General features: G+C 46.1%; 1 protein-coding gene across 1 annotated transcript; it reads left to right on the top strand.

Annotated features, from left to right (window-relative positions):
• The first annotated feature begins 432 nt into the window (after positions 1 to 432).
• Positions 433 to 11,433, top strand: LOC146664456 (cytochrome P450 2F3-like). The gene is made up of 11 exons (XM_085411541.1): positions 433 to 677; positions 2,244 to 2,406; positions 8,746 to 8,898; positions 8,995 to 9,155; positions 9,284 to 9,352; positions 9,458 to 9,562; positions 9,743 to 9,881; positions 10,103 to 10,188; positions 10,310 to 10,411; positions 10,493 to 10,634; positions 10,722 to 11,433. The coding sequence occupies exons 1-11, from the start codon at positions 516 to 518 to the stop codon at positions 10,907 to 10,909; spliced, it is 1,470 nt and encodes a 489-aa protein (XP_085267667.1). The 5' UTR covers positions 433 to 515; the 3' UTR covers positions 10,910 to 11,433.
• The last annotated feature ends 4,102 nt before the right edge of the window (positions 11,434 to 15,535 follow it).

Genomic DNA, 15,535 nt, shown 5'->3' with positions numbered 1-15,535 from the left:
TCAGTGTTATCCTCCCTTAGTGCACCTTTGTTAAAGAGCTTCGATTCCACTCTTTGCTGTTTGGTTTTTTGCTCCTTGCTGCTGCCTTGTGAGTCCTCCATTTGGGGCCTTTACTGCAGTTTTCTTCAAACACTTTGCTTCAAATCTTGTTTGATTTACAATCAAACAAACCTAAAAATCATTTAAATGAGCACATTACCATGGAAACAGGAAGATACACGGGCTCTCCCCCTCTATCAGTATTCACCTCAGCTGCGATGCATTGAGAGAACTCACTGGCTTCTGTGTTTTAACATGGGCAGAGTTTAAAAAGAAAATACTCAAGTCTGACACAAAAACATATGGTTTGGTTTAACAGTGGCTCTCACTGAAAACCTGCAAAACTCCAATGGCCTCCCTCTTTAACAGCCTCTCTGAACTTTGACTCAGAGGACAAAGTAAACACTTACAAGAGACAGGGCTACTGCTACTACTAATGGCAAGTCAGCCAGCTTTCAGTACAGTCCAGTTTGACCATGTTCCTTTCTGTTGTGCTGCTGTGGCTCTGTGTTTGCTTCATTGTTCTTCAGCTCAAATCTCGGAGACCCAAGAACTTTCCACCGGGACCCCCTATCCTGCCCCTGCTAGGCAACACTTTGCAGCTGAGCCTGGAGAACCCTTTAAAGGACTTCGAAAGGGTAAGAAAAAAAATGCTGCAATAAAGAGGATTTTGTTTAAGGTGCATATTGTTATGGCACTGGTGAAATTACTACTATTAGCATTTAAATATGTCTAAATGTCTGGATGCTAATGTAGCCAGTCTGGCCTTAAACTCTGATTGCCGTTAGTTCTCTGCGTTGTGTTGTGCGAATGACCAGAGGACTCAGCTCTCACTTTGCCAGCTGGGTGGATTTATTCTCCCCGAACTGTTTAAAATAAAAACAAAACAGCACAGCGACTTCACTTTACTGGACTTCTGCATGAACACCTTCAAGGGAGAGAGAAGCATAGCGGCCCACATGAGAAGCCACCTGCATGCTCCTATGCTCTGGTCTGAGATGGCTAACTAGCATGTTACAATAAAGTGCTGTACTCGACAGAGAAACTAATTCACACTAAAACATCGAACAGAACTGTGAGACAAAATGCAGAAAGGGAACGAGCAGTGTTTGGATTACTTCCAGTTACTTTAACTGTGTTTATCCGCTCTGTAACTGAGAACACTAGCTTACGCTCACCTCTCCTCAGCGGGGCCTCTACACAACTGAGGAAAATAGCGCTGCGCAGCTACAGGAAGTGACTTTGTGGGAAGTCAAAGGTCCCATAAACAAAATAAAAGCTCCCAAAATATAAATACAGAAAATAAACGTATATAAATAAACACATATACATAACCAATACTGACAAAGCAAGATAACACTGCAGGATGGATCTTTGGTGAAATATAAATTATTTTTTAATACACCCGTTACACTAACACATCAGGAAATTTTTCTGCTTTTCCTGAAATGAATGAAACCGTTGCTGTTACAAACTGAATGAAACATAATGACAACCAAAAACATCTTGAGCTGTAAGGGCACAAATTACCTGGCAGCAACAACAGTGCACCCGTTTGCTCTGTGTGATTGCAAAACATGAACTTGGCGTCCCAGCAGTACTGCAACTCTTACACAACAGGAGTTTTCTAACATCTTTATGTAGATATTTATTAAATATGTTTATAATTTGAATGAAAGGAAGTTGTTATTTTTTGTCCTTCAAGTTATTTTAAAAACAGTTTTTTTTTTTATAAACAACAGCAGACTACCAATATTTCACCAAAGTACTGCATCAGATAAGATAGTTATTCTACAATGTTGGGTGTGTGTTAGTACAACACACTCATTCGTTTCATAGTTCAGCAGTTATAAAGGAGACAAAAGGTTTTGGTGGGTTAGGACACGTGCCAGCAAGCAAACTGTCCAGGGGCGAGTCTCTTCTGGTTGGACATGAATACATTTGCATCTGATTGGCTGACAATAACCATATCACACAAAGGTGCCATTATGCCCGGTCTTAGATCATGTTACAGCAGGCTGCTATATTAGGAACCACACAAAGCTCTACACAGGAGGTTTGTCCCTAAATGCATTTTATCCTCTCTGTATGTTTTGTAATATTTAAATGCAATGTTTCTATATCATGTGCTCAGCTGTGCAAATATGTTTAGCCCACTTTAAACATATGACTTATCCTGTGCTTGTTATCGCCTTCCCTCCCAGCTGAGGAAGTCTTATGGAGATGTCTACAGTATCTTTATTGGCCCTAAACCAGCAGTAATCATCAATGGGATGAAGGCCATAAAGGAGGCCATGGTGACCAAGGCTAGTGATTTTGCTGGACGACCTCAAGACTTGTTTGTTAATGATGTCACCAAGAGTAAAGGTAGGAATGGATGTTTGTATCTGTGTGTGCCTGTATGTCTGTGTCTATATGTCAGGTTGGGTATCAGACGCCACCTCTCTGGGGACATCTCAGGCCCTCCAAGGTTTGGAGGCCTATCTCCCCCTACCACCACTTCCCCTGCCAATGGCGGACTCCCTCAGGTGTCGGTGCGTTGGTGGTTCTTTGTGTCTGGGGGTGGGCGTCCAGGTACACACCGGCTCACTCCTTGGCGGCCGCTTATCGGGGCCTGGAGCCTGGGGCTCGCTCGGGCCACTTCGGAGGTGGGGTGCCACCGGCCTCTCGGCCTGGGGCTCGGTCACTCAGGCGCAGCTGGCTGCCGGCGGAGCTCACGGGCGCGTCACTGCAACTCCCCCTGGCTTCTGCTCCGCGGCTGCTGAGTGAGCTCTTTCTGGGACAGTGGCGCGGCTGCCCCTCTGTTGGTCTTCCTTGGTCTCTTGTGTTCTGGGGACCTCTGGATGTCTGGAGTTTTGATCTCCTCCATACCTGCTTCATGCCCTGGAGGACGGGGCTGTGGCCCCCCCACACTCTCTAGCAGATCGTTACATGGGGAAACCTTTGGAATGCAAGCATGCTGATCCACACAGGTATGCTCACAGGTGTACACACGGGTATTCACAGACGCGGACTAAAGCTTTCTTGGCTGCTGCCTCAAAGCACATTGTGCGCTGTCTATCTTGCGTGCTGCACAATATCGTTTATTATTTAGTATCTACTGATATTTACTGCTAGCTAGTTTATTGTGATGGTGCCGTTTTTTTTATTATGTTGCTCTTTGTTGTTTGCTTTCTCTTCTGTTTTTTTTCTCCATACAGGTGATCCAGGTGTTTTTTTTGTTTGTTTTTTTTTCCTTTCTTCCCCCCCTTCTCACCGTCTCTTCTCCCCTTTGGTTTTCTTTCTCTCCCTCTCTTTCTTTCATTCTTTCTCCCTGTCCTATCCCCCAGTCATGTCTGTCCCGTTTGTAGCAACTGAAAATAAAATAAATTCATAATTATAATAAAGGTCAATCAAATGGACCAATATGGCAAGGCCATGATGATCCACTTGGTAAAATAAATCCGCTTGGCATCTTTCTTGGCCTTAAGACAACAATTCTGATGCTAAAGATCCAAAAGGGACACAAAAAAAACAAACAAAAAAAAAGATGTCACCAAGAATAAAGGTAAAGCAGGTATTATATTGTATAGGACACATTTTTGTCTTTATATTTTTATCATTTGGTATGCAGTATATGCATATTTCACCTTTGTTCTTCTTGCATTATTATCTCAGGAAATGACTTTGAGGTAACACTCAGATAAGAGTGTTTTATACACTGTGTCAGTAACATGTCACAGTAGTATTTGACATGTGAAACAAATGAAAAGGAAATAATAGCACTTTGTGTATGTCTTTGTAAAAGGCATCTCAACATAGTGTGCAAAAATCACAGAGCGTAAGCATGTTGGAAATATGATACACTGATAAAAAAGCATCTGAAAGAGGCAAAACAGTGAGAGTTAAACCGTGGCTACACCAGAGTTTGTTTCTCTTTAAGAAAACCAGTTTTTTGTTCAGTGTTCATGTGAAACAGGACGTGTGGCAGGCAGAGAGTGAACCCAGTGTGCAGGACTCAGCAGATACACTTAGATCACATCTTTATTAATGCTGGAAATGAGACAAAGCAACTATCCATCCATCTTCATCCGCTTTATCCGGGGCCGGGTCGCGGGGGCAGCAGCCTAAGCAAAGAGGCCCAGACCTCCCTCTCCCCAGCCACCTCCTCCAGCTTATCCGGGGGAACACCAAGGCGTTCCCAGGCCAGCCGAGAGATATAATCTCTCCAGCGTGTCCTGGGTCTGCCCCGGGGCCTCCTCCCGGTGGGACATGCCTGGAACACCTCACCCAGGAGGCGCCCAGGAGGCATCCTTGTCAGATGCCCGAACCACCTCAGCTGGCTCCTTTCGATGTGGAGCAGCAGCGGCTCTACTCTGAGCCCCTCCCGGATAGCCGAACTTCTCACCCTATCTCTAAGGGAGAGGCCAGCCACCCTTCGGAGGAAGCTCATTTCCACCGCTTGTATCCGCGATCTCGTTCTTTCAGTCACTACCCACAGCTCGTGGCCATAGGTGAGGGTAGGGACGTAGATCGACCGGTAAATTGAGAGCTTCGCTTTTACACTCAGCTCCCTCTTCACCACGACGGACCGGTGCAGCGTCCGCATCACTGCAGCTGCAGCCCCAATCCGTCTGTCGATCTCCGGCTCCCTTCTCCCATCACTTGCGAACAAGACCCCGAGATACTTGAACTCCTCCACTTGGGGCAGGAACTCATCCCCGACCCGGAGTGGACACTCCACCCTTTTCCGGCTGAGAACCATGGCCTCAGATTTGGAGGTGCTGATCCTCATTCCCGCTGCTTCACACTCGGCTGCGAACCGTTCCAGTGCGAGCTGGAGGCCCTCACCCGATGAAGCCAACAGAAACACATCATCCGCAAAAATCAGAGATGAGATTCTGAGCCCACCAAAGTTAAAGCCCTCCACCACTTGGCTGCACCTAGAAATCCTGTCCATAAAAATTATGAACAGAATCGGAGACAAAGGGCAGCCCTGGCAGAGCCCATCACCCACCGGGAACGAGTCCGACTTATTGCTGGCAATGCGAACCAAGCTCTTGCAACGGTTGTATAGGGATCGAATGGCCCGTAGCAATGGGCCAGACACCCCATACTCCCGCAACACCTCCCACAGGACACCCTGAGGGACACGGTCGAATGCCTTCTCCAAGTCCACAAAACACATGTAGACTGGTTGGGCAAACTCCCATGCACCCTCAAGTATCCTCGAGAGGATAAAGAGCTGGTCCAGTGTTCCGCGACCAGGACGAAAACCGCATTGTTCCTCCTGTATCCGAGGTTCGACTATGGAGACTCTGAACATGGTCCATTCGGACTCAATGTCCCCAGTCTCCCTCGGAATGCTGTTGAAGCTCTGCCGGAGGTGTGCGTTGAAGATCTCGCGGACTGGGCCTCTGCTAGACGTTCCCAGCACACCCTCACTACGCGTTTAGGTGCACCGGGTCTGTCCAGCGTTTTCAGCAGGTTGGTTCCAGAGTCCAAGCCATGCGTAGAGGTGAGCCCGACTATATCTAGCCGGTACCTCTCAACCTCACGCACAAACTCAGGCTCCTTCCCCACCAGAGAGGTGAAAGTGAAACCAACTAGGCTGTTTGATCGAAACTTAAAGTGTGGTGTGACGTGAGAGCAAGTATATAAATAACTAGGCTTCCGTTTGTGCTTCAGACCTGGAGTTGTGTGTTTTGTCTTAAGGTCTCCATATCCAGAAATGTAGAATAAAGATCATTTTTTAAAGTAAAAGACCACTTTGAGCCGTGTCTTTCTTGGCCCTAAAGAATCGAAAAGAACTGAAATTTAATACCCGGTAACACTATCCCGGGCAGGGTAAATTGTTCCCTCGATGTTTTCTTCATAAGGGTCTTTTGAAAGCAACTAAACAAAGAGAAAACACTGTTACGACCCATCTAGGGCCAGGCAATAACACGAGTGAGGCGCTCGCGCTCCCCCCAAACACCCAAGCAGCGGCAGGGAACAAATCTGTTCTTTACAGTGGGGCAAAAAAGTATTTAGTCAGCCACCGATTGTGCAAGTTCCCCCACTTAAAATGATGACAGAGGTCAGTAATTTGCACCAGAGGTACACTTCAACTGTGAGAGACAGAATGTGAAAAAAAAAATCCATGAATTCACATGGTAGGATTTGTAAAGAATTTATTGGTAAATCAGGGTGGAAAATAAGTATTTGGTCACCTCAAACAAGGAAAATCTCTGGCTCTCACAGACCTGTAACGTCCTCTGTAAGAAGCTTTTCTGTCCCCCACTCGTTACCTGTATGAATGGCACCTGTGTGAACTCATCATCTGTATAAAAGACACCTGTCCACAGCCTCAAACAGTCAGACTCCAAACTCCGCCATGGCCAAGACCAAAGAGCTTTCGAAGGACACCAGGAAAAGTATTGTAGACCTGCACCAGACTGGGAAGAGTGAATCTACAATAGGCAAGCAGCTTGGTGTGAAAAAATCAACTGTGGGAGCAATCATCAGAAAATGGAAGACATACAAGACCACTGATAATCTCCCTCGATCTGGGGCTCCACGCAAGATCTCATCCCGTGGGGTCAAAATGATCATGAGAACGGTGAGCAAAGATCCCAGAACCACACGGGGGGACCTGGTGAATGACCTGCAGAGAGCTGGGACCAAAGTAACAAAGGTCACCATCAGTAACACACTACAACGGCAGGGAATCAAATCCCGCAGTGCCAGACGTGTTCCGCTGCTGAAGCCAGTGCATGTCCAGGCCCGTCTGAAGTTTGCCAGAGAGCACATGGATGATACAGCAGAGGATTGGGAGAATGTCATGTGGTCAGATGAAACCAAAGTAGAACTTTTTGGTAAAAACTCAACTCGTCGTGTTTGGAGGAAGAAGAATACTGAGTTGCATCCCAAGAACACCATACCTACTGTGAAGCATGGGGGTGGAAACATCATGCTATGGGGCTGTTTTTCTGCCAAGGGGACAGGACGACTGATCCGTGTTAAGGACAGAATGAATGGGGCCATGTATCGTGAGATTTTGAGCCAAAACCTCCTTCCATCAGTGAGAACTTTGAAGATGAAACGAGGCTGGGTCTTCCAACATGACAATGATCCAAAACACACCGCCCGGGCAACAAAGGAGTGGCTCCGTAAGAAGCATTTGAAAGTCCTGGAGTGGCCTAGCCAGTCTCCAGACCTCAACCCCATAGAAAATCTGTGGCGGGAGTTGAAAGTCCGTGTTGCTCGGCGACAGCCCCAAAACATCACTGCTCTCGAGAAGATCTGCATGGAGGAATGGGCCAAAATACCAGCTACTGTGTGTGCAAACCTGGTAAAGACCTATAGTAAACGTTTGACCTCTGTTATTGCCAACAAAGGTTATGTTACAAAGTATTGAGTTGTATTTTTGTTATTGACCAAATACTTATTTTCCACCCTGATTTACGAATAAATTCTTTACAAATCCTACCATGTGGATTCATGGATTTTTTTTTCACATTCTGTCTCTCACAGTTGAAGTGTACCTCTGGTGCCAATTACTGACCTCTGTCATCATTTTAGGTGGGGGAACTTGCACAATCGGTGGCTGACTAAATACTTTTTTGCCCCACTGTATAATGTGACAACAAAACGGGAATGTCAACACTTCAGGGTGAGCCAAGGCCAAAATAATAAACAAAGCTAAAATCTAAACAAATCCCGCACCCCTGACCTTACCAAAAGTCAAAAGTAACGACAGGGTCTGACCTCCTTAACTAATTCAAAACAGGAGAAAACTGGTGGTCAAAAGAAATGGCAGCTCACCCCTACCCACTCCACTTCCACAACTGTCAAAACAGCACTGCAGGGGTACACTGCTGGGTCGTGAGGAGAAACGCGAGAACCTCTCCCACCGCAGCACTCCAGCCTCCTTTTAATGGGCTGGAACCAGTCACGTCGGAGCTGTATATCCACACACCAATCGGAGCAGGGCCCTGGCACAGCTGAATTAACATAAACAGATGCATTGACTGCACAAAACAAACACATAAAAATAGGGTCAAAGACCCCAGACCAGACAGTTCAGGCTCCACCAGCCTCCTGAAAGCCAGGTTGCTTCACTTTTCTAGTCAAACACTTAAAAAGAGGCAGCATGGCGGCTCAGTGGTTGCCTGGTGGTCTCCCTGTGTCTGCGTGGCTTTTCTCCTGGTTCTCTCTCCCAGAAGGTTGATTCTGTTCATCTAGACATAGTGTTTTCAATGGGAGAAACGTCTTCTTCAGTCTTACTTACATGGATGATTGAGCATGCACCAAGACATTTTAATCCTGGTTCTCTGGTTTCTTCCGTCATTAAAACATGCTCTCTGTATCGGAGCATGTCACTCTCATCAAAGACCTTTTTAATCTCAAGAGTGTAACTTCTTGGTCAAATAAAAGATGAAATAAATATTACTAATACTAAATTCTTGAACTTTGCTGACAATGTCCAATTGTGTAGTTTGGCACTGTTAACACGACAATCCCAAACTAGATACTGCATGTGTACCATCAGCATGACTCTGTAAAGTGTAGTGGTACTAAAAAGGTCTGCATGCAGTTTATACCTGTCACCCAGCGATTTTAGTGAATTTTCTCTACATTAACACAATTTAGAGTTCTAGAACATAACAGCAGTGATGATCAAAGGTTCAAATAGATGATTCTTAAGTTTGTTGTTCCCCTTTTGTGTTGGTGAACTTGTTGTAGGGGTTATTCTGGCAGATTATGGCTCTAGTTGGAGGGAACATCGTCGCTTTGCTCTGATGACTTTGAGGAACTTTGGTCTGGGGAAGAACTCGATGGAGGACAGGATTCATGAAGAGATTAAATACACCGTCAGTACCCTGGAAAAGAGCATTGGTATGTCATTTAACATAGAATTGTTCATTGTGCTGTTGTTTCTGTTGTTCTTGTGTATTCCTTTGGTTTTTATAACTTACATTACGCCTCCCACAGGTAAAACCATGAGTCCTCAAGTTATGTTTCACAATGCAGCGTCCAACATCATCTGCCAGGTCCTGTTCGCTAGACGCTACGAGTATGACAATGCGCTAATCAAAGTGATTGTTAGGTGCTTCACTGAGAATTCCAAGATAGCCAATGGCCCGTGGGCTATGGTGAGTAAAACAGCAACAAAATGATAAAATAAAAGAAATGACTTAATTATTGCAAATACAGCGTCCTGTAACCATCTTCTGTTACAACTGAAGCATAGAGGAAAATAAACGATTGTCCTTCTTTGCAGCTGTATGACTCTTTTCCTTTAATTCGTTACCTACCACTGCCCTTCATGAAAGCCTTCAAGAATGCAGAGGTAACATTTAAAATCCCTTTAATTACATTGAAATAATCTGTGGATTTCATCAATATTAAGAAAAAGTCAATGCTAATACAGTCATAGTTACTTGTGTTTTTTTAGACAGTTGAAAATCTTGTAAATGAGTTTATAAGAGAGCACAAGAAGACCCGAGTTCCCGGAGAGCCACGGGACTTTGTTGACTGCTATCTGGATGAACTGGAGAAGGTGTGTGTGAAATGAGGAGTTTACTATCCCAGATATTATAATAAAGCAATTGATTACATTTAAAATAACTAGAAAAAATAGATTTTACATTAAGGAGACTACACATATGGCTGTGACCTTTTCACCCTGTAACAACAAAGTTGAATTTCCTTATTTGCATAAATCATTCCTCTGACTCAGAGAGGCGATGATGGGTCTTCATTTTCAGAAGACCGGATCTGTCTGCACGCTTTAGACCTTCACTTTGCTGGCACTGACACTACATCCAACACCCTACTTACTGGATTTCTTTACCTTATGAACTATCCGCATGTACAAGGTAAACCTGCATATTTTCTTCTTTTCTTTCAGTTCAACTGATGTTTGTCCATTTAAAATTGGTTGCACTTACCTTTGTGTGACACATGCCACTTATATGCTGTAGACTATGACAATCAATGGAAAGCAACTATTTTCAGCCGATTGGTTTAACTCAACATACTGCTGATTCACTGAACATATTTGGTATAATGTCGGTAACGTGTTGCCCTGCTCTGGCAGAATGGTGTCAGCGGGAGATAGACCGAGTGTTGGAAGGGAAAGACCGGGTCAGTTTTGAGGACAGACACAATATGCCCTACGTGCAGGTGCCGTACAGCAAAGTTTTATTCACTATTGAACTTATTTTTAAGGTGCCCACCTGGTTCTGGGTGCACACATACATTCTGCTCCAAGCCAAAGCATGAGAAATGTCTTCTCTTCATCCAGGCTGTGATTCATGAGATACAGAGAGTTGCCAACACTGTTCCTCTCAGTGTCTTCCACTGCACCACTAAAGACACAGAGCTGATGGGTTATTCCATTCCCAAGGTAAGGGCCAACTGGTTAAATAGGTAGAGGCAATAAAGTGACGAGCATCCTTAATGGTTTTGAGGTTGATTTCGTCCTCAGGGAACAATGATCATCGAGAATCTGACCTCAGTGCTCAGCGAGGAGGGACAGTGGAAATTCCCTCATGAATTCAACCCTGAAAACTTCCTCGATGACAAAGGAGAGTTTGTTAAACCAGAGGCCTTCATGCCTTTCTCTGCAGGTACATGAAGACACGATTCACATACCGACATAGATGATTAAATCTTCTGTCGTAGATGATACTGAGGTATTTTTTTCAACGTCTCAGGTCCTCGGGTGTGTCTCGGGGAAGGTCTGGCTCGCATGGAGCTCTTCCTCATCATGGTGACTCTGCTGAGGAAGTTCAAGTTCATCTGGCCCGAGGACGCAGGAGAACCAGACTTCACTCCAGTCTATGGGGTCACTCTGACTCCCAAACCTTACCGCATGAAAGTCCAACTCAGAACGCCGCAGTGAGGTCACAAACTAACCATGGAAATCCTGGAAATCCTGGTGGGAACGCATCTGGGATACTATTAAGTGAAAGATTATAGAGCATTCCAGTTTTTGTCTTCTGTTGTATTATTGAAACAAGAAATAAACACATGAAACTCCCCTTTATGTTTCTAACAGTTCCTGCAGTCTAAATATTTATTTTCACACAGTCCTTTTTTTCTTACTGTAGCATCCCCGGTTGAAAAGATGGTCTCTCAAACTGATGGTTCACAATCCTTTTATTAAACAGCCGTGTATGTGAACACACCGTAAGAGCTACAACATACAGAATAAAAGACTATTAGTAAATCAAACAGTGTGTTACCTTTAACCTTTTGACTTATTCATTTATTACAAATTAATTCTCCTTACCTTACATAACAAATAACACTAAAACTTGTAAATTATTGCATATAACAGGGAAATCGTTGCATCGCTGCCTAAACATGACGAGGTACGTTAGCGCCCTCTAGTGGGTGAAAACTTAGCCTTTATGCTTAGTAGCGGTCAGCAGCTACATGCTCCGTAAAACAACAAAATGCATATCTACAGGACAAACTTTGTTACAAACCTTGTTCCCTCATCAACCAGGTGCTAAGAAACTGCTTTCGACTCAGTGTTGCACCTTAATAGCCGTTCTTTTCCCCATTCCTGTCCATTAACCATAGAGCACACCTTCTCTCTGTGCATTAAAACTCGCGCTTCTGCCATATGGTTTACGCCACTTGATTTACGGCACCTTGTCGCTCTGTGACTTTCAAAATAAAAGCATTCACTCCAACAATATAATAGCCACTCATAAGTTTACAAAACACTTTACCAAATATTAATGAGGTCATTTACACTTAGCTCACAGCTCTAAACATGGACTAAAGGCAGCTACCAGCCAAACAACGTTAAAACATCAAGCAACCACCTTACAAAAGTCTCTTGCACTACTACAGGCGTCTGACCACTGTCAACAGTCAGTTTTCTTGTCCCGGGCTCTGTGGGGCTGGGCGACGCTGCTGTTCTGGGCCCCGGTCCGGATGGGCCTGGGCCCCTGTGACGGAGTTACACCGTCCCGGGCTGCAGACAGCTGATCTGGGCGCATACACGCACCACCACCATTAGTTTCTACAATTACCGTGGCTGCGCATCTTTTCGTCGACCGGGCAGATAAACAAAAAGGGGTGAGAGGTATATTTTGAGCGGCGCAGAGGGTGGCCAACATATTTTCCCACTTACCTTTAATAAAGCCGGTCGCGTAGACTCGCTGTGATCGCCGATTATACGGGGGTTATGCAAGCCGATGGTATGGTGTTCCGGGGTTTAAATGGTGGGTTCGCGCGCGCTTGAAAGATCACGTGAACTGCATTATTTTTTTTGTTTGTTTTTTTTGTTATTGTGAAACACTGTAGGCTGCCTGGAATTGGCCATAAATGTCTCTATATACATATATGTATTGTAGGAATACAGCTGGAAATAAGCTGAGGGGGAAAGATTGTTTGGTAAAAGGAATAATAAAGAGCTTGCAGAGAAAAGCGTCTGGACTTCTTTAAGTTGCTTGAAGATGTTTCACCTCTCATCTGAGAAGCTTCTTCAGTTCTAAGGTCAAATGGTGGAGAGTCCATGGCTCCTTTGACTACGATGACCTGGATGACTGAGAACCTTCACAGACAATAATAAAGAGATGACTATTATGCCTAGTGGGAGGGGCCATGGGGTATAAAAGAAGGCTGTCAGGGCCTACCTGGTTTCTTTTCAGTGAGATGTTACAGAGAGGGTAACATGCAGACTGTGTTTTGTATATAGATGTATAGATGTTGTATATATGTTTGTTTTGTGTTGACTTAAGTTAGTTTCCTATTTTCTTTGTAAATAATCTCTATGTCTGTCTCCACGTTGGTTGAGTGTGGAGTAAGTGCATATGAGAGCATGAGGGTGGGAATGGATGTTTGTATCTGTGTGTGCCTGTATGTCTGTGTCTATATGTCAGGTTGGGTATCAGACGCCACCTCTCTGGGGACATCTCAGGCCCTCCAAGGTTTGGAGGCCTATCTCCCCCCACCAACACTTCCCCTGCCAGTGACGGACTCCCTCAGGTGTCGGTGTGTTGGTGGTTCTTTGTGTCTGGGGATGGGCGTCCAGGTACACACCGGCTCACTCCTTGGCGGCCGCTTAACGGGACCTGGAGCCTGGGGCTCGCTCGGGCCACTTCGGAGGTGGGGTGCCCCCGGCCTCTCGGCCTGGGGCTCGGTCACTCAGGCACGGCTGGCTGCCGGCGGAGCTCACGGGCGCGTCACTGCAACTCCCCCTGGCTTCTGCGCCGCGGCTGCTGAGTGAGCCCTCATCTGGGACTCTCCTCAGCTCTTTCTGGGACAGTGGCGCAGCTGCCCCTCTGTTGGTCTTCCTTGGTCTCTTGTGTTCTGGGGGCCTCTGGATGTCTGGAGTTTTGATCTCCTCCACACCTGCTTCAGGCCCTGGAGGACGGGGCTGTGGCCCCCCCACACCCTCTAGCAGATCATTACATGAAGGAACCTTTTAAAAACACAAACGCGTCCATGCTCACAGGTGTACACACGGGTGATCACACCCACAAACTACACCCTTTTTGGCTCCTACCTCAAAGCACACTGTGTTCTGTTGATCTTATGTGCTGCACAATAATGTTTAATATTTAGTATTTACTGTCATATTCCCATATATCATTGTGATGTTGTTTATTCTATTACTCTTGTTCTCTTCTGCTTGTTTTCTTTTTTCTTTCTCAGCAGGTGACCCAGGTGATCGATATATGCTTTTTTTTTGTCTGCTTATTTAGTTGGTTTTTGTTTTTTTTGCCCTTTATCCCCGTCCCTCTTCTCAGCTGTTCCCCCCCTCCCCCCCCCTCTTCCTTTCTCCCTTTTCTTTTCCTCATTCAAGTCTGTCCCGTATCTAGCAAGTGAAAATAAAAAATAAATAAAATAAACAATAAAAGGTGAATCAAATGGACCATTACGGCAAGGCTGGGATGGTCAATTTGTTAAAGTAAATCCGTTGGGCATCTTTCTTTGCCTTTAGACAATAATTCTGATGGCAAAAGAGCCAAACGGGACAGGCAAAAGAAACAACAAAAACAACAGTCAGTTTTCTTGCATTTATATGTTCATTTGTCTCATCATAAACAGTCACACTGAACAAAAAAGTCTGTGTGTGGGGCACTGAGTCACAGGCTGACTTGCAGTCTATCCAGGTGGTGCACAGGTTGGGGAGCGGGGTCTTACAGCATCGAGCGACAGCCATGTCTACCATGAAGCTGGTGCTTCACCCCTCTGCCGAATCCTTTCTGCGCGCCGCTCATGTATTGACCCATGTGCCTGTTCATCTTAGACGCTGGCAGGAGCATCCATGTGATACTGATACTGATACTGAGGTTATTGGCCGGTAGTTGGATGGGACCGGTCCCTTCTGGGGGTCCTTGGGGATCAGGACTGTCCGGCCTTCGGTTAGCCATTCCGGCTGTCTCTCATTGATTAGCAGCTGGTTCATTTGTGCTGCCAGATGCTCGGGGAGTGCAGTCAGCTTCTTCAGCCAGTAGGCAAGAATCATGTTGGGGCATGAAGAAGCAAGTTTTCATACTGGAGACCCTCTGGATGTCTGCCACTGTGATGGTTACTGGACAGCTGTTCTGTCCTGTGACCTAAAACTCAAAGTTGCCAGTCAGAGCTTTTAAACCCTGTTTTCATCACGTTTGATGAACATGCTTCCTGCAACATCCCCAAGTCCTAGTAGTAATAATAAGATGATAAATGAATTCTGAATAATAATTCTCTATATAATAATAAGATTAATAATAATTATGGAAATACTGTTGTAATGGTCCCTATTGCCAGTCTTGGCAGCCGGGGGTCAGTCCGCCAGGGCCTCCGCTCCTGGCCGCCACCCGGCACACAATGCACCCGACCCCTATGGCGCCTCCTGCGGGTGGTGGGCCTGCGGGAGGATGGGCCCATGTCTCCTCTTCGGGCTGTGCCCGGCTGGGCCCCATGGACTAAGGCCCGGCCACCAGACGCTTGCCCTCGGGCACCCTCCCCGGGCCTGGCTCCAGGGTGGGGCCCCGGTAACCCTATCCCGGGCAGGGTAAACTGTTCCCTCGGTGTCCTTTTCATAAGGGTCTTATGAATCGCTCTTTGTCTGGTCCCTCACCCAGGGCCAGTTTGCCATGGGAGACCAGACAACATAGCCCCTGGGATCCCTGGGACACACAAACCCCTCCACCACGATAAGGTAGCGATTCAAGGAGGGTTCGCAGCTGGAACGGTTCGCAGCCGAGTGTGAAGCAGCGGGAATGAGGATCAGCACCTCCAAATCTGAGGCCATGGTTCTCAGCCGGAAAAGGGTGGAGTGCCCACTCCGGGTCGGGGATGAGTTCCTGCCCCAAGTGGAGGAGTTCAAGTATCTCGGGGTCTTGTTCGCAAGTGATGGGAGAAGGGAGCCGGAGATCGACAGACGGATTGGGGCTGCAGCTGCAGTAATGCAGACGCTGCACCGGTCCGTCGTGGTGAAGAGGGAGCTGAGTGTAAAAGCGAAGCTCTCAATTTACCGGTCGATCTACGTCCCTACCCTCACCTATGGCCACGAGCTGTG

This window comes from Rhamphochromis longiceps, linkage group LG7, assembly GCF_057381845.1.
Source record: "Rhamphochromis longiceps isolate RC_006_pf linkage group LG7, R_longiceps_female_GT1.1, whole genome shotgun sequence".
In the NCBI taxonomy this organism is placed as follows: domain Eukaryota; kingdom Metazoa; phylum Chordata; class Actinopteri; order Cichliformes; family Cichlidae; genus Rhamphochromis; species Rhamphochromis longiceps.
The sequence above is the reverse complement of the archived record's forward strand: the minus strand, read 5'-3'. Positions and strand labels throughout refer to the sequence as shown.

Excerpts from the sequence above, each read along its gene's own strand:
- LOC146664456 (XM_085411541.1), top strand. The coding sequence starts at position 516 with ATGTTCCTTTCTGTTGTGCTGCTGTGGCTCTGTGTTTGCTTCATTGTT. Across the intron at positions 9,156-9,283 it reads CCAATGGCCCGTGGGCTATG|CTGTATGACTCTTTTCCTTT; the intron begins GTGAGTAAAACA and ends CCTTCTTTGCAG. Across the intron at positions 9,882-10,102 it reads GAACTATCCGCATGTACAAG|AATGGTGTCAGCGGGAGATA; the intron begins GTAAACCTGCAT and ends CTGCTCTGGCAG.